Source organism: Aphelocoma coerulescens (genome assembly GCF_041296385.1).
Source record: "Aphelocoma coerulescens isolate FSJ_1873_10779 chromosome Z unlocalized genomic scaffold, UR_Acoe_1.0 ChrZ, whole genome shotgun sequence".
Lineage (NCBI taxonomy): Eukaryota > Metazoa > Chordata > Aves > Passeriformes > Corvidae > Aphelocoma > Aphelocoma coerulescens.
Genome location: NW_027184085.1, coordinates 69578667 through 69601607, shown reverse-complemented (window position 1 = coordinate 69601607; position 22941 = coordinate 69578667). Strand labels below are relative to the sequence as shown.

General features: G+C 53.2%; 1 protein-coding gene across 1 annotated transcript in view; it reads left to right on the top strand.

Moving 5' to 3' along the window:
- LOC138103890 (centrosome-associated protein CEP250-like) overlaps positions 1-22941 on the top strand; it is a 40690-nt gene that overhangs the window by 994 nt on the left and 16755 nt on the right. Inside the window, exons 3-29 of the mRNA XM_069002502.1 lie at positions 102-352; positions 809-962; positions 3118-3261; positions 3718-3998; positions 5199-5358; positions 5939-6251; positions 7284-7411; positions 7666-7786; positions 8252-8307; positions 8481-8540; positions 9109-9288; positions 9905-10039; positions 10315-10458; positions 10915-11195; positions 12395-12554; positions 13135-13344; positions 14894-14981; positions 15581-15735; positions 16304-16483; positions 17510-17653; positions 18110-18390; positions 19591-19750; positions 20331-20643; positions 21677-21804; positions 22058-22178; positions 22644-22699; positions 22873-22932. Coding sequence (XP_068858603.1) covers positions 102-352; positions 809-962; positions 3118-3261; positions 3718-3998; positions 5199-5358; positions 5939-6251; positions 7284-7411; positions 7666-7786; positions 8252-8307; positions 8481-8540; positions 9109-9288; positions 9905-10039; positions 10315-10458; positions 10915-11195; positions 12395-12554; positions 13135-13344; positions 14894-14981; positions 15581-15735; positions 16304-16483; positions 17510-17653; positions 18110-18390; positions 19591-19750; positions 20331-20643; positions 21677-21804; positions 22058-22178; positions 22644-22699; positions 22873-22932 — 4464 coding nt within the window. The remainder of the gene's footprint in view (positions 1-101; positions 353-808; positions 963-3117; positions 3262-3717; positions 3999-5198; positions 5359-5938; positions 6252-7283; positions 7412-7665; positions 7787-8251; positions 8308-8480; positions 8541-9108; positions 9289-9904; positions 10040-10314; positions 10459-10914; positions 11196-12394; positions 12555-13134; positions 13345-14893; positions 14982-15580; positions 15736-16303; positions 16484-17509; positions 17654-18109; positions 18391-19590; positions 19751-20330; positions 20644-21676; positions 21805-22057; positions 22179-22643; positions 22700-22872; positions 22933-22941) is intronic.

The window sequence follows — 22941 nt, the reverse complement described above, 5'->3', positions numbered from 1 at the left end:
CACGGATGGACACTGGTTCTTGTGGAATCAGAAGAGGCATCTCAGTGGTACTTTGGAATAGGAACAGAGTACCTGCCTAACAGCTGGATGTGGGCTTTCAGGTGCTGTTAGACGGCAGTGACAGCATGGCCAGTTCCATCACCGGCGCTGACCGTTCCCAGCATGCAGCCTTCAGGAACCGCCTCTCAACTCCGACATCCACTCATGCACAGCATCCCTTGGACTTGGTTTGGGAAGCCACAGAGAATTGTGGGCGCTTGCAGCGATGTTTTGAGAAAATGGAGGAGCAATGCAAGAGGCTCAGAAGCCAGCAGGAGCACATAGACTCTGTGATTGAAGAAATCAGAAGGGGGTGAGTGTTTCTTCCTCCTGCTCCTGAGTTCCAGAGGCAATCTGCATCCAGGTCTGGGAGTTCGGAGGTGTTCTGGGCGAAGAACTCACCTGCCCTACCATGTGCAGGCCTCAGTGTGGCTCTCGAGCATCGTCCTGTCAGGGCTTTTCATGCTCTACTGTGACTCCCAAGGCTGCCTGGGAGATGCACAGCGATGTTGGAATAGAAGACTCCTTCCTCTCACCGTGCTGCTTCCCTGAATTCTGTTCTTTGAGAGCCCCTGTCCAGCCACTGCTTGTCACTGAAGGAAGGCAAAATCCTGCCTTCCTTTCCCTTTGCCTCTGGAGGATTTGCTTGGGAGGGAAAGAGCAAGGTCTTCCTTAGCCCACTGCCCCCAGCTCCATGGTGGAGGGCTGAAAATGGGATCGATGGCTCTTCAGGCCTCTTCCTTCTTCTGGCTGAGCCTTGTCTCTGCAGTGACTGTGAAAACCTTGAGAAGTCCAAGGAGAAGCTGCAGCAATGTACTGGAATTCCGGAGCCAGGAGCCTTGAGTCTGCGCCAGAAGAACACCAAGCAGCTGAAGGAAGTGTCAGCCCAGACAGAAAAGGCGGAGCAGCAGGACAGGATGGAGGTTGGTTTTGGAAATGAGGCTGGTTTTCCGTTGAAAACTTGTCTTGCCCCTTCTTGTACAGTGGAGGACTTGGCTGCACTCGAGGGAGAAGACCCATCACTGCAGAGGGAGCTGGAAGTCAACAGGCAGGCACTGGAGGAATTGCAGCTTCAGAGGGAGCTGCTGGAGCAAGAGGGGCATGATGTTACCGTGGCTCTGGACACCTTATTCCTAGGCAGCACCTGTGGGAGTGGGAGTTGTGCCAGCCAGATCAGGCCAGATGCCGTTTCTGGCAGTAGAAGAGAGGGACACGGCTGTGCACACCTGGCTCAAGATGGCCCACGCATTTATTAGCCAGGCATATGCATGTTCATCAGCAAAGGGTTACATGCTTCTGCAAAATTTGTTCCTTTGGGCAGCCCCAGAGCTTCTAAAAGAGGGAACGGAGCTGGGGAAGGGTCTGGAGCACAGGTGTGACAAGGAGTGGCTGAGGGAGCTGGGGGGGCTGAGCCTGGAGAAAAGGAGGCTCAGGGGGCACCTTCTTGCTCTCTCCAACTCCCTGTGACAGGAAGGTGCAGCCAGGTGAGGGTTGGTCTTTGCTCCCAGGGAACAAGGAACAGGACAAGAGGAAACGGCCCCAAGTGTGCCAGGGGAGGTTTGGATTGGGTGGTACAGGAGAGCTGTGAGAGAAGGGTTTGTTTCTGATGGTCTCTGTCAGACAGTCTCAGTTCTGGAGTATGTGGTAGGTTTGGCAAATACACAGCAGAGGTTTTGCTTTTGAAGACAAAAGCTCAAAAGCACAGTGTAGTCTTCAGGCTTGAATACCAGCAAGGGCCATGAGACACCTTCTTTGTGTAAGACAAGTAAATGGTATTGTTGGTGTGAACTGCTGCACAAATAGAGTCTGCTTTGGCCACATCAGCCAGACTGCCATCAGTCACTAAAGGACTGCTCACCACAAGAGCTGTTTCCCTGCCAGGCATGCCCTCGTTGCAGAGAGCTGCTTTGCACACTGGAGGAGGGGACACTTGGATGTGGGTTTTGTCCAAGAAGGAGAAACCCAGTGAATTTTCACTTGCTTCAGCAAGCAAAATTGCTTTCCTCAGCCATCCTGAAAATGTCCAGTACTGGAATAGATCCTGATAGACATTTTGCTGTTAATGATTGTGCAAGGAGAATTGGTGTGATTTTTTGCAAGGCTGGAGCTGTGGGAGATGGCAGGCTATGGGGCTGTGTGGAGCATGCCCTCCATGTCTTCTACATTGAATTTGGGGAGGTGAAAGGTGAACAGGGCTATCTTTGAGCCCAGGAATGAGCCCTCTCATAGGAAACTAGGCAGAAACATCAGCTTTCCATTGGGATTTTTGTGCTGCTCTTGTGCTCTGTTTTCCTAAGACTTACCTCGGAGGATCTTCACTGTTCTCTTATGGGTCCTCTTTTGGTGTGTACTGGTCGGAGTCCATAGCCAAACTGAGTTTGTAGGACTTTTCTTTTGTGGGCACAGGGAGGGCGCAGCGGGAACGCTGACAAGAGACAAATCTTTTTGAAGACTCGCCTGGAGTATTTCTGAACAGCAACCCAGAGATGTCTCCTGGGCTGTGTTCTAAGTCACTTCCTGGGGAGCTGTGTCCCCCCCAGGGCAGACAGTGGCCCAGGGGAGCAGCAGCCAAGTGCTCTGAGAGCGCGTGAGCCCATCAGTCTTTGCGTCTTGCCACACAGAGTTTGCAGGGGAAGTGTCAAGCCCTCTGCTCTTTCCTTCTGTGCAGGTCCTGCTGGAAAAGCAGAAGGAGAAGAATTCTTTATCAGAGACACTGCTCCAAACTCGGGGACAGCTAAGCCAAGCCTGCCAGCAGGTGCAGCAGCTCAGGCAGGAGGTGAAAGAGCAGCAAGAGAAGGGGCAGGTAAGTCTGAGCAGGCAGGGAACAGAGTGCAGGGCAGTGGCAAGGGCACAAAAGGCAGGTGCTGGGAGTGAGGAGGCAAGGGCTGCTTCAGGCCCTGGCAGCACAGAGCCTGGCAAGCTCCAGAGCTCAGGCCCGGGAAGGAAGGCTTGCAATGGAAGCAGAGCTGGGTAGAGAAGCCAAAAAAGTCGCTGAAGGAATGGGATTTTGAGACAGCAAGTGGGAAAAGCTGAGCCTGAGGGCAGGTGGCAGGAAGTTGCTCTGCATTTTGTTGCCAGACCATCCAGGCAAAGCTGCAAGCTGAGCTGCAGGAAGCTCGGGGGCAAATCCAGGCAGCGCAGAAGAGGCACAAGGACGAACTACGAGGCATCAAAGAGGAAATGAATCTCCTCCTTGAGCAGAGGGAGGCTCTAGAAAAGCAGGTGAGTGAAACAGCAGTGGCACCGCAGCATCCAGCAGGGGGTCTGTGCCCTTCTTGCTTTTCCATGGCAGAGCAGCAGCTGCTGGGGTGGTCCCTGGGGCTGCCTCGTGCTCTGGGCTCCTTGGCAGCTGCTCTGAAGGACCCTCAGTGCTCTGCTGCATCTCAGCTGCTGCCCTGGACAGCTGGGCTGGTCCTCTGGGCTGTTGGCCAGCAACCATCAGCATGGATTCCTGCTGGCCTCTTCTTGCTAGCCTTGGTGTGGGAGGTGCTTTTTCAGGTGCCCTTGGTGGGCCACGTAGAGATTGAAACAAGTTGTCCGTATGCATTGTGAATCTGGTGCTCTGAGGACAGGGAGAAATGGAAAGTTGGCCTTTGCCTTTTCTCACAGCCTCTGCTGTGGCTGACAGTGACAGGCTGTGGCTGTAGCCTCTGACTGCTTTGTTCTGTTTGACTGGAGGTGGGAGAGTTGACATCTCAGCTGGCAGCCTCCCGAGAGTCCCAGGCAACGATTGTTCAGAGAGCCCAGCAAGATGTGAGTGAGGCCCAGGAGCAGTCAAGGCAGAAGCTGTTGGAGGTTGAGCAGCTCCAGAAGATGCTGGAGGAGGCAGAACATCAGAACAAGGAGCTGCAAGTGCACCTGAAGAACTTGGAGATGGAAAGAAGTCAATGGCAAGAAGTGGCACACCAAAATTCAGGATTTCGGGCTTACTCGAACACCCTGGAGAAGGAAAAAGCCAGGTAAATGAAAGCCTGTGGGACTCTGCCTTGTGGGCAATGGATTCCCTCTTTGCCATCTTTGCACCTGCCAGGGGCTCTGGCAGCATTTCCTACGTGGCAGAGTTCTGAACTCTCCGTGCGGACGCGTCTCGTTGTCTGGATGTTGTGTTTCATTTTCTTTTCTTTCAAGCCTTCAGTTAGAGTTTTTCTGAAGACAAAGGCTTTTGCAGTAGCTCTTTCCCTCTAGGGGTGTGTTCTGTTGTGAGGTGGGTGTGCTAACACTGCCCAAGCTGCAGTGTAAGGAGCTGGACACATCCAGCCGCTCCGCCTTGGGTCCTGTAACTTGAAGCCTTTGGAATCTGGACCCGCCTGGCATCCTGATGCCTTTGCTTGGCAGAACCATCTCAAGGCCCTGATTGCTGACCTAGGCCAGATTGCCCTCAAAGGCACCCAAGAACCAAGAATGTCTCTGTTGCATCGTTCCTCAGAAAATGCCCCCAGGTGCCTGGGGGGGCTCAAGCAGGGTCCCTGCCAGCCTCCAGAGTCACAGGCAATACTGACTGTGCAAAGAATGCAAGAAACAAGAGCAAGGTTAGCGGGGCTCCTGCAGCTGACCAAGTGCTGCCGGTCTTCAGTGCCACAGGATTCTTCTTCCAAGAAGAAGACAAAGAAAAGGCAGGGCCCTCTTGCTTGCCTGCAGGTTTCTGCATCTTCCATCAGGTTGTGCTCCAAGGCTCTGTTGCCACTTCTGCTATTGGCCTTTGTTTCTCCAGCTGGAAGTAGGATGGGTGCTGGTAAATCCTGGGGAACTTCCCCGAGATCCACTGGCTGTAGGGTGCTGCTCCTCCTACCTGGACATACAAGATGGGGCAAGGAAATGTCTCTTCCACGTTGACCAAACCTTTCCCCCTTGGAGCCTGGGTAGTCAGAAGAAAACTCTTCCTCTCCCCTAATCTCTTCATTGCAAGACTTTGTTAGGTCTGCATTCACATTCCCATCTCAAGAAGAAGGTAGGACATGTAGGCAGCAACTGCCCATTCTTTCATGAATAAAAGCAGAGTGGGCACATGCTGGGCTGTGACTGCAGGGGGAACAAACAAACAGCCACGTTCTTTAGACAAACCTCATCAGACAGAGCAGTTTTCCCCCGAGGTGCTGCGAGTCCTAAGAGTTCCTAAACTGTGATACCGTGTAGTAATGAGTTGCATGCTTCCCTTTTAGGCTGCTTCTGGCTCTGGAGGAAAAGAACCTGTGCCTCAGAACACTGGAAGAAAAGAACGAGGCACTGAACAATCAGGTGTCTCAATTTCGTTCTGCTCTTCGCAAGGCCAAGCAGCTCTGTTCAAACCGCACAGGACAAGTGCTGGAGCTCAACACCCAGGTAATGTGTGCCCTGGCATCCTCTTCTCCAGGGACACACATCATCACCTTTGGCTTGGAGGCCCCAACTGCTTTCCCCTCCCAGCAGCATCCACTGCTGCCGTGTTCTGCCCTGGGGTGCTGCTGCAGCCACAGGCCAAGGCTGGATCTGGTGTCTGCTGCCGATGGTTTCCTCCGTTCTCTCCTGGGTCCCAGCAGGGGAAATGTGGGAGGAGAAGCAGCAGCAGACTCCTTTGGAGCTTCTCCATCCCTCTGTTAGCAGTGTTGTCCCAGATGGAGTTGGTGCCTGTGCTGGGCACCGAGCAATGGGGGCACACAGACGTGGCTATGGCAGGCTGGGGAGGGCACTTCCAGCGCAGCCAGTTCAGCCGGTGTTCAGAGCTGCAGCCTCAAGGATGCCCATTGGCTCCCTTTCCCTATTTTCAGGACACTTGTTTCCATTGGAATCCTTGGCTCTGTGCCTTCTGTTTTGGGCATGTTTTTTTGCCTGAAGTCATTTCTCCTTTGTTGCTTGCTCTACTGCCTGCTCTGCTGCCTCAGGAGCAGCCCTGTCCCTGAGGCTCTGTGCATCCATCTTCCAGATGCGGGCCCTGCAGGAGGCAGTGCTGGAGATGGAGGCTAGCCAGGCAACTCGAGAGAAGCAGCTGCTGCAGGAGCTGGAGGAGTCCCGAGCAGGAGAAGGGAGCTTGAGGGACTCTGTGCAGGTGCTGGAGGCTGAGGTGTCTGAGCTGCGTAGGAAGCTCCAGAGCTCTGAGAACAGAGCAGAGGCCTTGGCCACAAAGTGTCAACAGGCCAGTGGTGCTCACCAGGAAACTCAATCCCAGCTGGACAAACTGCTCCTGGTTCTGCACCACATGATCAGGGACAGCAGAGACTTGGTCACCTGGAGCTCAGGCAAGTGTGGGAGGCTGGGAGAGCAGGTGGAGCGAGGGGGTGGTTCCTGGTGGGATAAACAAAATTGCCCAATCAAAATTTAGAAAGAAATGGCATTTATTATGCGCCTGAAATATCGGTTTCAAAAGCCCCGATGGAGAAAAGCAGCACCGAGCCCGGGGTCGGAGCTGGGTGAACACGCCTAGATCTGATCTCTATCGCACCAGACCTCCCAAGTCACGACTGCTGCTTTGGCTGGTCCCTTCTTATACAGTTTTTGGGCAGAGTCCGAATTAATTCTATTCTTCTCGTATTGATGAAGTTTTCTTGTCCTGGAGTTGGGCCGCACAAAGCCTTTCCTGGGTCTGATGAATTGTCCCTCCTGGGTGATGAGTGGGCCATTTCTGCTGATGGAGGGGCCATCTCTGCTTCCTGGAATAGTTATTCTTAGTTCCCGGAATGTCCGATTCCTTATCAGATGCGATGTAGATATCAGAGTGTGGTGATCAAGTCTTCATGGTGCAAATGTCCTGGTGATAAGATCCAACCCCACCTAGGCAGAATCCTCACTTATTGTGAAAGAAATACTTTTAGTGTTGTGAAATTTTTCTCTCAGCCCGGCTGGTGCAGAGATTTTGAAACTGGGTCTCTGTAAGGTCTGATTCCATTCCAGTTTTATATATAATAGCACGAATTACATACTTGATTTATAACACTGGTCATCCTGGTATGACACACTCACCCTGTCAGTTCAGGCTGACTCAGGCCATGGGAAGTCTTGTCTCCCTGCAGAGACACAAGTCCATGTTTGTTTGTAGAGCAATGATCAGTCAGAAGGGAGAAGGGCCCAAGTCCTGTCAAGCCACAGGGCCCATGCAGTTGTCTTTGGGGCAGTGCTGACATTAGTGGTCATCAAAAGAACGTCAGCCTGTGACACACATCCTGCTGCAAGGCGAGCTCTAGGACAAAGGCACCTCCTCCTAGGTAGAAAGAGGCCTTGTTTGTTGGAGACCGTTGGATTAAATCTTGAAACAGAATGTCTTCTCTTTTCAGAAAAGGGTCATGTCCTGGGCCTAAGTGCTTCTCAGGATGGGGATGTCCCCGCAGAGCTCACAGTGGACAGAGTGTCAGCAGCTCTGCAAGACCTGCAGCAGCACCTGGAGCATTCCCAGAAAGATCTGGTAATATGCACCCAGAAATCTTGTCCTGCTGCTGGGCTGTTGGACAAGCAGAGTGCCAAGGCCAGGATGGGTGGAAGTTCTTGTAGGGGGGTTGTCTCACTGGCATGGGGAGGCAGGAGGATGACGATCTCATCTACCAGTACGGTCCAGCTGCCCTCTCCCACCTAGGCTATTTCTGCTTTAGTGTTTGTAGCCCTTTGTCTCCTGCCAGCAGTGGCACTGACAGGTGATTCTGCTCCTCTTGCCTCTTGCAGAATGATGCAAGGAAGAAGATACAGGCCTTGGAGCTGGAGCTGGGCACGGAGCAGGCTCAGAGGGACAATCTCAGAGCCAGCAATCAGGAGCTGCTGAAACAGTTGGATGCAATTCGAGCAGGTACACCTTCTCCTCTCCCACCCACTGCCCCATCCTGTCCCAGCAGGGCTCTCTGATGCCACCCAGAGAAAAAGGGCAGTGCCCAGAGATGGCAGAGAGGAAAAACAACCAGCAGGAGATTTCTCCATCCAGTGCCAGTGAAAGCTTTTTCTCGAGAAAGATGCCGTGGCTGGCAGTGCCATCTGGCTGAGCTATGGCTGATCCCGTGCACAGGTGGTGCCTTTCAGGTGCTGTGTCTGTGCTGAGGAGCTGTAGCTGGATGCCTCAGCTCCATTCCCCCCAACTCCAGGCCCTGCCAGAGCCCCCAGGCTATTGGCCTCTCTGGAGCAGGGCTGCACAGGCATCCCCGCTCCTTTGTCTCTCTTGGATTGCTCACTCTGCACAAGCCCAAGAGCAAAGACACTTTCCTATTCCTCTGAACCTTGCCCCTTTGATTCCTGCTTTTTTCTCCTTCATTTCTGTCAGCTTTGGAAGCCCTTGTGGCCTTAGGGGCTGGCAAACGCAGGCCGGCCGAGAAGACAGTGCTGTTGTCCCTGCAGGATGCACATCAGTTTGCCTTTGCTTTGCTGTTCTCATTCTCCTTCTCCTTCCTGCTGCAGCGCTGTGGAGGGCAGAACACCAGAAGACCTCTCGAGAAACTGCCCTGGAGAAAGAGGCCACTGCCCTGAAGGAAGAGAGTGTGACTCTTTGTCAGGAGGTGGCATCTCTGCAGAGGAAACTGGAGAGCCTGGAGAAGGAAAGGAAGGATGCACTGGTGAGAACGGCAGATGCCATGAAGGGCCATTTCCTAGCTATGTTTGGCCCTTATGTTAATCATTCTAAGGAGCACCTCTTTCCAGTTGAACTTTTCAAATTGCACTCTTCTGAATAAGGAGGAAAAGATGTCGTAGTCATGTCAAAGCCAGTTAGTGCTGAGGCTGCTGGGTGTCCTCCATGCTGGAACTCGGTTCCTGTCTTGCTGTGCTCCCACGGTGGACAGAGGGATTAGCTTTGGGCTGGAAGCAAATGGAACAGGCCCCGGTCCTTCAGTCCTTGTGACTGGGGCATCAGGGTGCCAGAAGGTGACACCTCCTTTTCTGAATGGTTGGCCTCAATGCTTGTGCAGGTCTTTCCCAACAGAAATGATTCCATGGTTCTGGGATTCTTCTGGGCTCTGCTGAGCCTGCTTTTAAATTCCCTGACAGGACACGGTTTCTGGAGAGCAGAGAGCCAGTGCTGTTGTCTTTTCAGGTTGGGGTTTGTGGGAGGGATGAAGCTTCACGTTTTTCAGCGAGGAGCTTGCCTGGGCACTTCAACTTGAAGATTTTTCCTCCCCTCCTCAGGCAAGTGAGCGGGAAAGGCACCATGCAGAGATGCAGGAGACGCTGCAGCAATGGGGAAAAGAGAAGGCAGAGAGAGAGCAGGAGCACGAGAAGGTGCTGGTTGAGATGAGGCAGAAAGTTGCCACCCTGCAGGCTCAAAGACAAGAGGAACAAACTAGATTTGAAAATGCCAAGCAAGAGGTAATGATTGTGCAAGGAGAATTGAGAATTGGTGTGATTTTTTGCAAGGCTGGAGCTGTGGGAGATGGCAGGCTATGGGGCTGTGTGGAGCATGCCCTCCATGTCTTCTACATTGAATTTGGGGAGGTGAAAGGTGAACAGGGCTATCTTTGAGCCCAGGAATGAGCCCTCTCATAGGAAACTAGGCAGAAACATCAGCTTTCCATTGGGATTTTTGTGCTGCTCTTGTGCTCTGTTTTCCTAAGACTTACCTCGGAGGATCTTCACTGTTCTCTTATGGGTCCTCTTTTGGTGTGTACTGGTCGGAGTCCATAGCCAAACTGAGTTTGTAGGACTTTTCTTTTGTGGGCACAGGGAGGGCGCAGCGGGAACGCTGACAAGAGACAAATCTTTTTGAAGACTCGCCTGGAGTATTTCTGAACAGCAACCCAGAGATGTCTCCTGGGCTGTGTTCTAAGTCACTTCCTGGGGAGCTGTGTCCCCCCCAGGGCAGACAGTGGCCCAGGGGAGCAGCAGCCAAGTGCTCTGAGAGCGCGTGAGCCCATCAGTCTTTGCGTCTTGCCACACAGAGTTTGCAGGGGAAGTGTCAAGCCCTCTGCTCTTTCCTTCTGTGCAGGTCCTGCTGGAAAAGCAGAAGGAGAAGAATTCTTTATCAGAGACACTGCTCCAAACTCGGGGACAGCTAAGCCAAGCCTGCCAGCAGGTGCAGCAGCTCAGGCAGGAGGTGAAAGAGCAGCAAGAGAAGGGGCAGGTAAGTCTGAGCAGGCAGGGAACAGAGTGCAGGGCAGTGGCAAGGGCACAAAAGGCAGGTGCTGGGAGTGAGGAGGCAAGGGCTGCTTCAGGCCCTGGCAGCACAGAGCCTGGCAAGCTCCAGAGCTCAGGCCCGGGAAGGAAGGCTTGCAATGGAAGCAGAGCTGGGTAGAGAAGCCAAAAAAGTCGCTGAAGGAATGGGATTTTGAGACAGCAAGTGGGAAAAGCTGAGCCTGAGGGCAGGTGGCAGGAAGTTGCTCTGCATTTTGTTGCCAGACCATCCAGGCAAAGCTGCAAGCTGAGCTGCAGGAAGCTCGGGGGCAAATCCAGGCAGCGCAGAAGAGGCACAAGGACGAACTACGAGGCATCAAAGAGGAAATGAATCTCCTCCTTGAGCAGAGGGAGGCTCTAGAAAAGCAGGTGAGTGAAACAGCAGTGGCACCGCAGCATCCAGCAGGGGGTCTGTGCCCTTCTTGCTTTTCCATGGCAGAGCAGCAGCTGCTGGGGTGGTCCCTGGGGCTGCCTCGTGCTCTGGGCTCCTTGGCAGCTGCTCTGAAGGACCCTCAGTGCTCTGCTGCATCTCAGCTGCTGCCCTGGACAGCTGGGCTGGTCCTCTGGGCTGTTGGCCAGCAACCATCAGCATGGATTCCTGCTGGCCTCTTCTTGCTAGCCTTGGTGTGGGAGGTGCTTTTTCAGGTGCCCTTGGTGGGCCATGTAGAGATTGAAACAAGTTGTCCGTATGCATTGTGAATCTGGTGCTCTGAGGACAGGGAGAAATGGAAAGTTGGCCTTTGCCTTTTCTCACAGCCTCTGCTGTGGCTGACAGTGACAGGCTGTGGCTGTAGCCTCTGACTGCTTTGTTCTGTTTGACTGGAGGTGGGAGAGTTGACATCTCAGCTGGCAGCCTCCCGAGAGTCCCAGGCAACGATTGTTCAGAGAGCCCAGCAAGATGTGAGTGAGGCCCAGGAGCAGTCAAGGCAGAAGCTGTTGGAGGTTGAGCAGCTCCAGAAGATGCTGGAGGAGGCAGAACATCAGAACAAGGAGCTGCAAGTGCACCTGAAGAACTTGGAGATGGAAAGGAGTCAATGGCAAGAAGTGGCACACCAAAATTCAGGATTTCGGGCTTACTCGAACACCCTGGAGAAGGAAAAAGCCAGGTAAATGAAAGCCTGTGGGACTCTGCCTTGTGGGCAATGGATTCCCTCTTTGCCATCTTTGCACCTGCCAGGGGCTCTGGCAGCATTTCCTACGTGGCAGAGTTCTGAACTCTCCGTGCGGACGCGTCTCGTTGTCTGGATGTTGTGTTTCATTTTCTTTCCTTTCAAGCCTTCAGTTAGAGTTTTTCTGAAGACAAAGGCTTTTGCAGTAGCTCTTTCCCTCTAGGGGTGTGTTCTGTTGTGAGGTGGGTGTGCTAACACTGCCCAAGCTGCAGTGTAAGGAGCTGGACACATCCAGCCGCTCCGCCTTGGGTCCTGTAACTTGAAGCCTTTGGAATCTGGACCCGCCTGGCATCCTGATGCCTTTGCTTGGCAGAACCATCTCAAGGCCCTGATTGCTGACCTAGGCCAGATTGCCCTCAAAGGCACCCAAGAACCAAGAATGTCTCTGTTGCATCGTTCCTCAGAAAATGCCCCCAGGTGCCTGGGGGGGCTCAAGCAGGGTCCCTGCCAGCCTCCAGAGTCACAGGCAATACTGACTGTGCAAAGAATGCAAGAAACAAGAGCAAGGTTAGCGGGGCTCCTGCAGCTGACCAAGTGCTGCCGGTCTTCAGTGCCACAGGATTCTTCTTCCAAGAAGAAGACAAAGAAAAGGCAGGGCCCTCTTGCTTGCCTGCAGGTTTCTGCATCTTCCATCAGGTTGTGCTCCAAGGCTCTGTTGCCACTTCTGCTATTGGCCTTTGTTTCTCCAGCTGGAAGTAGGATGGGTGCTGGTAAATCCTGGGGAACTTCCCCGAGATCCACTGGCTGTAGGGTGCTGCTCCTCCTACCTGGACATACAAGATGGGGCAAGGAAATGTCTCTTCCACGTTGACCAAACCTTTCCTCCTTGGAGCCTGGGTAGTCAGAAGAAAACTCTTCCTCTCCCCTAATCTCTTCATTGCAAGACTTTGTTAGGTCTGCATTCACATTCCCATCTCAAGAAGAAGGTAGGACATGTAGGCAGCAACTGCCCATTCTTTCATGAATAAAAGCAGAGTGGGCACATGCTGGGCTGTGACTGCAGGGGGAACAAACAAACAGCCACGTTCTTTAGACAAACCTCATCAGACAGAGCAGTTTTCCCCGAGGTGCTGCGAGTCCTAAGAGTTCCTAAACTGTGATACCGTGTAGTAATGAGTTGCATGCTTCCCTTTTAGGCTGCTTCTGGCTCTGGAGGAAAAGAACCTGTGCCTCAGAACACTGGAAGAAAAGAACGAGGCACTGAACAATCAGGTGTCTCAATTTCGTTCTGCTCTTCGCAAGGCCAAGCAGCTCTGTTCAAACCGCACAGGACAAGTGCTGGAGCTCAACACCCAGGTAATGTGTGCCCTGGCATCCTCTTCTCCAGGGACACACATCATCACCTTTGGCTTGGAGGCCCCAACTGCTTTCCCCTCCCAGCAGCATCCACTGCTGCCGTGTTCTGCCCTGGGGTGCTGCTGCAGCCACAGGCCAAGGCTGGATCTGGTGTCTGCTGCCGATGGTTTCCTCCGTTCTCTCCTGGGTCCCAGCAGGGGAAATGTGGGAGGAGAAGCAGCAGCAGACTCCTTTGGAGCTTCTCCATCCCTCTGTTAGCAGTGTTGTCCCAGATGGAGTTGGTGCCTGTGCTGGGCACCGAGCAATGGGGGCACACAGACGTGGCTATGGCAGGCTGGGGAGGGCACTTCCAGCGCAGCCAGTTCAGCCGGTGTTCAGAGCTGCAGCCTCAAGGATGCCCATTGGCTCCCTTTCCCTATTTTCAGGACACTTGTTTCCATTGGAATCCTTGGCTCTGTGCCTTCTGTTTTGGGCATGTTTTTTTGCCTGAAGTCATTTCTCCTTTGTTGCTTGCTCTACTGCCTGCTCTGCTGCCTCAGGAGCAGCCCTGTCCCTGAGGCTCTGTGCATCCATCTTCCAGATGCGGGCCCTGCAGGAGGCAGTGCTGGAGATGGAGGCTAGCCAGGCAACTCGAGAGAAGCAGCTGCTGCAGGAGCTGGAGGAGTCCCGAGCAGGAGAAGGGAGCTTGAGGGACTCTGTGCAGGTGCTGGAGGCTGAGGTGTCTGAGCTGCGTAGGAAGCTCCAGAGCTCTGAGAACAGAGCAGAGGCCTTGGCCACAAAGTGTCAACAGGCCAGTGGTGCTCACCAGGAAACTCAATCCCAGCTGGACAAACTGCTCCTGGTTCTGCACCACATGATCAGGGACAGCAGAGACTTGGTCACCTGGAGCTCAGGCAAGTGTGGGAGGCTGGGAGAGCAGGTGGAGCGAGGGGGTGGTTCCTGGTGGGATAAACAAAATTGCCCAATCAAAATTTAGAAAGAAATGGCATTTATTATGCGCCTGAAATATCGGTTTCAAAAGCCCCGATGGAGAAAAGCAGCACCGAGCCCGGGGTCGGAGCTGGGTGAACACGCCTAGATCTGATCTCTATCGCACCAGACCTCCCAAGTCACGACTGCTGCTTTGGCTGGTCCCTTCTTATACAGTTTTTGGGCAGAGTCCGAATTAATTCTATTCTTCTCGTATTGATGAAGTTTTCTTGTCCTGGAGTTGGGCCGCACAAAGCCTTTCCTGGGTCTGATGAATTGTCCCTCCTGGGTGATGAGTGGGCCATTTCTGCTGATGGAGGGGCCATCTCTGCTTCCTGGAATAGTTATTCTTAGTTCCCGGAATGTCCGATTCCTTATCAGATGCGATGTAGATATCAGAGTGTGGTGATCAAGTCTTCATGGTGCAAATGTCCTGGTGATAAGATCCAACCCCACCTAGGCAGAATCCTCACTTATTGTGAAAGAAATACTTTTAGTGTTGTGAAATTTTTCTCTCAGCCCGGCTGGTGCAGAGATTTTGAAACTGGGTCTCTGTAAGGTCTGATTCCATTCCAGTTTTATATATAATAGCACGAATTACATACTTGATTTATAACACTGGTCATCCTGGTATGACACACTCACCCTGTCAGTTCAGGCTGACTCAGGCCATGGGAAGTCTTGTCTCCCTGCAGAGACACAAGTCCATGTTTGTTTGTAGAGCAATGATCAGTCAGAAGGGAGAAGGGCCCAAGTCCTGTCAAGCCACAGGGCCCATGCAGTTGTCTTTGGGGCAGTGCTGACATTAGTGGTCATCAAAAGAACGTCAGCCTGTGACACACATCCTGCTGCAAGGCGAGCTCTAGGACAAAGGCACCTCCTCCTAGGTAGAAAGAGGCCTTGTTTGTTGGAGACCGTTGGATTAAATCTTGAAACAGAATGTCTTCTCTTTTCAGAAAAGGGTCATGTCCTGGGCCTAAGTGCTTCTCAGGATGGGGATGTCCCCGCAGAGCTCACAGTGGACAGAGTGTCAGCAGCTCTGCAAGACCTGCAGCAGCACCTGGAGCATTCCCAGAAAGATCTGGTAATATGCACCCAGAAATCTTGTCCTGCTGCTGGGCTGCTGGACAAGCAGAGTGCCAAGGCCAGGATGGGTGGAAGTTCTTGTAGGGGGGTTGTCTCACTGGCATGGGAGGAAGGAGGATGACGATCTCATCTACCAGTACGGTCCAGCTGCCCTCTCCCACCTAGGCTATTTCTGCTTTAGTGTTTGTAGCCCTTTGTCTCCTGCCAGCAGTGGCACTGACAGGTGATTCTGCTCCTCTTGCCTCTTGCAGAATGATGCAAGGAAGAAGATACAGGCCTTGGAGCTGGAGCTGGGCACGGAGCAGGCTCAGAGGGACAATCTCAGAGCCAGCAATCAGGAGCTGCTGAAACAGTTGGATGCAATTCGAGCAGGTACACCTTCTCCTCTCCCACCCACTGCCCCATCCTGTCCCAGCAGGGCTCTCTGATGCCACCCAGAGAAAAAGGGCAGTGCCCAGAGATGGCAGAGAGGAAAAACAACCAGCAGGAGATTTCTCCATCCAGTGCCAGTGAAAGCTTTTTCTCGAGAAAGATGCCGTGGCTGGCAGTGCCATCTGGCTGTGCTATGGCTGATCCCGTGCACAGGTGGTGCCTTTCAGGTGCTGTGTCTGTGCTGAGGAGCTGTAGCTGGATGCCTCAGCTCCATTCCCCCCAACTCCAGGCCCTGCCAGAGCCCCCAGGCTATTGGCCTCTCTGGAGCAGGGCTGCACAGGCATCCCCGCTCCTTTGTCTCTCTTGGATTGCTCACTCTGCACAAGCCCAAGAGCAAAGACACTTTCCTATTCCTCTGAACCTTGCCCCTTTGATTCCTGCTTTTTTCTCCTTCATTTCTGTCAGCTTTGGAAGCCCTTGTGGCCTTAGGGGCTGGCAAACGCAGGCCGGCCGAGAAGACAGTGCTGTTGTCCCTGCAGGATGCACATCAGTTTGCCTTTGCTTTGCTGTTCTCATTCTCCTTCTCCTTCCTGCTGCAGCGCTGTGGAGGGCAGAACACCAGAAGACCTCTCGAGAAACTGCCCTGGAGAAAGAGGCCACTGCCCTGAAGGAAGAGAGTGTGACTCTTTGTCAGGAGGTGGCATCTCTGCAGAGGAAACTGGAGAGCCTGGAGAAGGAAAGGAAGGATGCACTGGTGAGAACGGCAGATGCCATGAAGGGCCATTTCCTAGCTATGTTTGGCCCTTATGTTAATCGTTCTAAGGAGCACCTCTTTCCAGTTGAACTTTTCAAATTGCACTCTTCTGAATAAGGAGGAAAAGATGTCGTAGTCATGTCAAAGCCAGTTAGTGCTGAGGCTGCTGGGTGTCCTCCATGCTGGAACTCGGTTCCTGTCTTGCTGTGCTCCCACGGTGGACAGAGGGATTAGCTTTGGGCTGGAAGCAAATGGAACAGGCCCCGGTCCTTCAGTCCTTGTGACTGGGGCATCAGGGTGCCAGAAGGTGACACCTCCTTTTCTGAATGGTTGGCCTCAATGCTTGTGCAGGTCTTTCCCAACAGAAATGATTCCATGGTTCTGGGATTCTTCTGGGCTCTGCTGAGCCTGCTTTTAAATTCCCTGACAGGACACGGTTTCTGGAGAGCAGAGAGCCAGTGCTGTTGTCTTTTCAGGTTGGGGTTTGTGGGAGGGATGAAGCTTCACGTTTTTCAGCGAGGAGCTTGCCTGGGCACTTCAACTTGAAGATTTTTCCTCCCCTCCTCAGGCAAGTGAGCGGGAAAGGCACCATGCAGAGATGCAGGAGACGCTGCAGCAATGGGGAAAAGAGAAGGCAGAGAGAGAGCAGGAGCACGAGAAGGTGCTGGTTGAGATGAGGCAGAAAGTTGCCACCCTGCAGGCTCAAAGACAAGAGGAACAAACTAGATTTGAAAATGCCAAGCAAGAGGTAATGATTGTGCAAGGAGAATTGAGAATTGGTGTGATTTTTTGCAAGGCTGGAGCTGTGGGAGATGGCAGGCTATGGGGCTGTGTGGAGCATGCCCTCCATGTCTTCTACATTGAATTTGGGGAGGTGAAAGGTGAACAGGGCTATCTTTGAGCCCAGGAATGAGCCCTCTCATAGGAAACTAGGCAGAAACATCAGCTTTCCATTGGGATTTTTGTGCTGCTCTTGTGCTCTGTTTTCCTAAGACTTACCTCGGAGGATCTTCACTGTTCTCTTATGGGTCCTCTTTTGGTGTGTACTGGTCGGAGTCCATAGCCAAACTGAGTTTGTAGGACTTTTCTTTTGTGGGCACAGGGAGGGCGCAGCGGGAACGCTGACAAGAGACAAATCTTTTTGAAGACTCGCCTGGAGTATTTCTGAACAGCAACCCAGAGATGTCTCCTGGGCTGTGTTCTAAGTCACTTCCTGGGGAGCTGTGTCCCCCCCAGGGCAGACAGTGGCCCAGGGGAGCAGCAGCCAAGTGCTCTGAGAGCGCGTGAGCCCATCAGTCTTTGCGTCTTGCCACACAGAGTTTGCAGGGGAAGTGTCAAGCCCTCTGCTCTTTCCTTCTGTGCAGGTCCTGCTGGAAAAGCAGAAGGAGAAGAATTCTTTATCAGAGACACTGCTCCAAACTCGGGGACAGCTAAGCCAAGCCTGCCAGCAGGTGCAGCAGCTCAGGCAGGAGGTGAAAGAGCAGCAAGAGAAGGGGCAGGTAAGTCTGAGCAGGCAGGGAACAGAGTGCAGGGCAGTGGCAAGGGCACAAAAGGCAGGTGCTGGGAGTGAGGAGGCAAGGGCTGCTTCAGGCCCTGGCAGCACAGAGCCTGGCAAGCTCCAGAGCTCAGGCCCGGGAAGGAAGGCTTGCAATGGAAGCAGAGCTGGGTAGAGAAGCCAAAAAAGTCGCTGAAGGAATGGGATTTTGAGACAGCAAGTGGGAAAAGCTGAGCCTGAGGGCAGGTGGCAGGAAGTTGCTCTGCATTTTGTTGCCAGACCATCCAGGCAAAGCTGCAAGCTGAGCTGCAGGAAGCTTGGGGGCAAATCCAGGCAGCGCAGAAGAGGCACAAGGACGAACTACGAGGCATCAAAGAGGAAATGAATCTCCTCCTTGAGCAGAGGGAGGCTCTAGAAAAGCAGGTGAGTGAAACAGCAGTGGCACCGCAGCATCCAGCAGGGGGTCTGTGCCCTTCTTGCTTTTCCATGGCAGAGCAGCAGCTGCTGGGGTGGTCCCTGGGGCTGCCTCGTGCTCTGGGCTCCTTGGCAGCTGCTCTGAAGGACCCTCAGTGCTCTGCTGCATCTCAGCTGCTGCCCTGGACAGCTGGGCTGGTCCTCTGGGCTGTTGGCCAGCAACCATCAGCATGGATTCCTGCTGGCCTCTTCTTGCTAGCCTTGGTGTGGGAGGTGCTTTTTCAGGTGCCCTTGGTGGGCCACGTAGAGATTGAAACAAGTTGTCCGTATGCATTGTGAATCTGGTGCTCTGAGGACAGGGAGAAATGGAAAGTTGGCCTTTGCCTTTTCTCACAGCCTCTGCTGTGGCTGACAGTGACAGGCTGTGGCTGTAGCCTCTGACTGCTTTGTTCTGTTTGACTGGAGGTGGGAGAGTTGACATCTCAGCTGGCAGCCTCCCGAGAGTCCCAGGCAACGATTGTTCAGAGAGCCCAGCAAGATGTGAGTGAGGCCCAGGAGCAGTCAAGGCAGAAGCTGTTGGAGGTTGAGCAGCTCCAGAAGATGCTGGAGGAGGCAGAACATCAGAACAAGGAGCTGCAAGTGCACCTGAAGAACTTGGAGATGGAAAGAAGTCAATGGCAAGAAGTGGCACACCAAAATTCAGGATTTCGGGCTTACTCGAACACCCTGGAGAAGGAAAAAGCCAGGTAAATGAAAGCCTGTGGGACTCTGCCTTGTGGGCAATGGATTCCCTCTTTGCCATCTTTGCACCTGCCAGGGGCTCTGGCAGCATTTCCTACGTGGCAGAGTTCTGAACTCTCCGTGCGGACGCGTCTCGTTGTCTGGATGTTGTGTTTCATTTTCTTTCCTTTCAAGCCTTCAGTTAGAGTTTTTCTGAAGACAAAGGCTTTTGCAGTAGCTCTTTCCCTCTAGGGGTGTGTTCTGTTGTGAGGTGGGTGTGCTAACACTGCCCAAGCTGCAGTGTAAGGAGCTGGACACATCCAGCCGCTCCGCCTTGGGTCCTGTAACTTGAAGCCTTTGGAATCTGGACCCGCCTGGCATCCTGATGCCTTTGCTTGGCAGAACCATCTCAAGGCCCTGATTGCTGACCTAGGCCAGATTGCCCTCAAAGGCACCCAAGAACCAAGAATGTCTCTGTTGCATCGTTCCTCAGAAAATGCCCCCAGGTGCCTGGGGGGGCTCAAGCAGGGTCCCTGCCAGCCTCCAGAGTCACAGGCAATACTGACTGTGCAAAGAATGCAAGAAACAAGAGCAAGGTTAGCGGGGCTCCTGCAGCTGACCAAGTGCTGCCGGTCTTCAGTGCCACAGGATTCTTCTTCCAAGAAGAAGACAAAGAAAAGGCAGGGCCCTCTTGCTTGCCTGCAGGTTTCTGCATCTTCCATCAGGTTGTGCTCCAAGGCTCTGTTGCCACTTCTGCTATTGGCCTTTGTTTCTCCAGCTGGAAGTAGGATGGGTGCTGGTAAATCCTGGGGAACTTCCCCGAGATCCACTGGCTGTAGGGTGCTGCTCCTCCTACCTGGACATACAAGATGGGGCAAGGAAATGTCTCTTCCACGTTGACCAAACCTTTCCCCCTTGGAGCCTGGGTAGTCAGAAGAAAACTCTTCCTCTCCCCTAATCTCTTCATTGCAAGACTTTGTTAGGTCTGCATTCACATTCCCATCTCAAGAAGAAGGTAGGACATGTAGGCAGCAACTGCCCATTCTTTCATGAATAAAAGCAGAGTGGGCACATGCTGGGCTGTGACTGCAGGGGGAACAAACAAACAGCCACGTTCTTTAGACAAACCTCATCAGACAGAGCAGTTTTCCCCCGAGGTGCTGCGAGTCCTAAGAGTTCCTAAAATGTGATACCGTGTAGTAATGAGTTGCATGCTTCCCTTTTAGGCTGCTTCTGGCTCTGGAGGAAAAGAACCTGTGCCTCAGAACACTGGAAGAAAAGAACGAGGCACTGAACAATCAGGTGTCTCAATTTCGTTCTGCTCTTCGCAAGGCCAAGCAGCTCTGTTCAAACCGCACAGGACAAGTGCTGGAGCTCAACACCCAGGTAATGTGTGCCCTGGCATCCTCTTCTCCAGGGACACACATCATCACCTTTGGCTTGGAGGCCCCAACTGCTTTCCCCTCCCAGCAGCATCCACTGCTGCCGTGTTCTGCCCTGGGGTGCTGCTGCAGCCACAGGCCAAGGCTGGATCTGGTGTCTGCTGCCGATGGTTTCCTCCGTTCTCTCCTGGGTCCCAGCAGGGGAAATGTGGGAGGAGAAGCAGCAGCAGACTCCTTTGGAGCTTCTCCATCCCTCTGTTAGCAGTGTTGTCCCAGATGGAGTTGGTGCCTGTGCTGGGCACCGAGCAATGGGGGCACACAGACGTGGCTATGGCAGGCTGGGGAGGGCACTTCCAGCGCAGCCAGTTCAGCCGGTGTTCAGAGCTGCAGCCTCAAGGATGCCCATTGGCTCCCTTTCCCTATTTTCAGGACACTTGTTTCCATTGGAATCCTTGGCTCTGTGCCTTCTGTTTTGGGCATGTTTTTTTGCCTGAAGTCATTTCTCCTTTGTTGCTTGCTCTACTGCCTGCTCTGCTGCCTCAGGAGCAGCCCTGTCCCTGAGGCTCTGTGCATCCATCTTCCAGATGCGGGCCCTGCAGGAGGCAGTGCTGGAGATGGAGGCTAGCCAGGCAACTCGAGAGAAGCAGCTGCTGCAGGAGCTGGAGGAGTCCCGAGCAGGAGAAGGGAGCTTGAGGGACTCTGTGCAGGTGCTGGAGGCTGAGGTGTCTGAGCTGCGTAGGAAGCTCCAGAGCTCTGAGAACAGAGCAGAGGCCTTGGCCACAAAGTGTCAACAGGCCAGTGGTGCTCACCAGGAAACTCAATCCCAGCTGGACAAACTGCTCCTGGTTCTGCACCACATGATCAGGGACAGCAGAGACTTGGTCACCTGGAGCTCAGGCAAGTGTGGGAGGCTGGGAGAGCAGGTGGAGCGAGGGGGGTGGTTCCTGGTGGGATAAACAAAATTGCCCAATCAAAATTTAGAAAGAAATGGCATTTATTATGCGCCTGAAATATCGGTTTCAAAAGCCCCGATGGAGAAAAGCAGCACCGAGCCCGGGGTCGGAGCTGGGTGAACACGCCTAGATCTGATCTCTATCGCACCAGACCTCCCAAGTCACGACTGCTGCTTTGGCTGGTCCCTTCTTATACAGTTTTTGGGCAGAGTCCGAATTAATTCTATTCTTCTCGTATTGATGAAGTTTTCTTGTCCTGGAGTTGGGCCGCACAAAGCCTTTCCTGGGTCTGATGAATTGTCCCTCCTGGGTGATGAGTGGGCCATTTCTGCTGATGGAGGGGCCATCTCTGCTTCCTGGAATAGTTATTCTTAGTTCCCGGAATGTCCGATTCCTTATCAGATGCGATGTAGATATCAGAGTGTGGTGATCAAGTCTTCATGGTGCAAATGTCCGGGTGATAAGATCCAACCCCACCTAGGCAGAATCCTCACTTATTGTGAAAGAAATACTTTTAGTGTTGTGAAATTTTTCTCTCAGCCCGGCTGGTGCAGAGATTTTGAAACTGGGTCTCTGTAAGGTCTGATTCCATTCCAGTTTTATATATAATAGCACGAATTACATACTTGATTTATAACACTGGTCATCCTGGTATGACACACTCACCCTGTCAGTTCAGGCTGACTCAGGCCATGGGAAGTCTTGTCTCCCTGCAGAGACACAAGTCCATGTTTGTTTGTAGAGCAATGATCAGTCAGAAGGGAGAAGGGCCCAAGTCCTGTCAAGCCACAGGGCCCATGCAGTTGTCTTTGGGGCAGTGCTGACATTAGTGGTCATCAAAAGAACGTCAGCCTGTGACACACATCCTGCTGCAAGGCGAGCTCTAGGACAAAGGCACCTCCTCCTAGGTAGAAAGAGGCCTTGTTTGTTGGAGACCGTTGGATTAAATCTTGAAACAGAATGTCTTCTCTTTTCAGAAAAGGGTCATGTCTTGGGCCTAAGTGCTTCTCAGGATGGGGATGTCCCCGCAGAGCTCACAGTGGACAGAGTGTCAGCAGCTCTGCAAGACCTGCAGCAGCACCTGGAGCATTCCCAGAAAGATCTGGTAATATGCACCCAGAAATCTTGTCCTGCTGCTGGGCTGCTGGACAAGCAGAGTGCCAAGGCCAGGATGGGTGGAAGTTCTTGTAGGGGGGTTGTCTCACTGGCATGGGAGGAAGGAGGATGACGATCTCATCTACCAGTACGGTCCAGCTGCCCTCTCCCACCTAGGCTATTTCTGCTTTAGTGTTTGTAGCCCTTTGTCTCCTGCCAGCAGTGGCACTGACAGGTGATTCTGCTCCTCTTGCCTCTTGCAGAATGATGCAAGGAAGAAGATACAGGCCTTGGAGCTGGAGCTGGGCACGGAGCAGGCTCAGAGGGACAATCTCAGAGCCAGCAATCAGGAGCTGCTGAAACAGTTGGATGCAATTCGAGCAGGTACACCTTCTCCTCTCCCACCCACTGCCCCATCCTGTCCCAGCAGGGCTCTCTGATGCCACCCAGAGAAAAAGGGCAGTGCCCAGAGATGGCAGAGAGGAAAAACAACCAGCAGGAGATTTCTCCATCCAGTGCCAGTGAAAGCTTTTTCTCGAGAAAGATGCCGTGGCTGGCAGTGCCATCTGGCTGTGCTATGGCTGATCCCGTGCACAGGTGGTGCCTTTCAGGTGCTGTGTCTGTGCTGAGGAGCTGTAGCTGGATGCCTCAGCTCCATTCCCCCCAACTCCAGGCCCTGCCAGAGCCCCCAGGCTATTGGCCTCTCTGGAGCAGGGCTGCACAGGCATCCCCGCTCCTTTGTCTCTCTTGGATTGCTCACTCTGCACAAGCCCAAGAGCAAAGACACTTTCCTATTCCTCTGAACCTTGCCCCTTTGATTCCTGCTTTTTTCTCCTTCATTTCTGTCAGCTTTGGAAGCCCTTGTGGCCTTAGGGGCTGGCAAACGCAGGCCGGCCGAGAAGACAGTGCTGTTGTCCCTGCAGGATGCACATCAGTTTGCCTTTGCTTTGCTGTTCTCATTCTCCTTCTCCTTCCTGCTGCAGCGCTGTGGAGGGCAGAACACCAGAAGACCTCTCGAGAAACTGCCCTGGAGAAAGAGGCCACTGCCCTGAAGGAAGAGAGTGTGACTCTTTGTCAGGAGGTGGCATCTCTGCAGAGGAAACTGGAGAGCCTGGAGAAGGAAAGGAAGGATGCACTGGTGAGAACG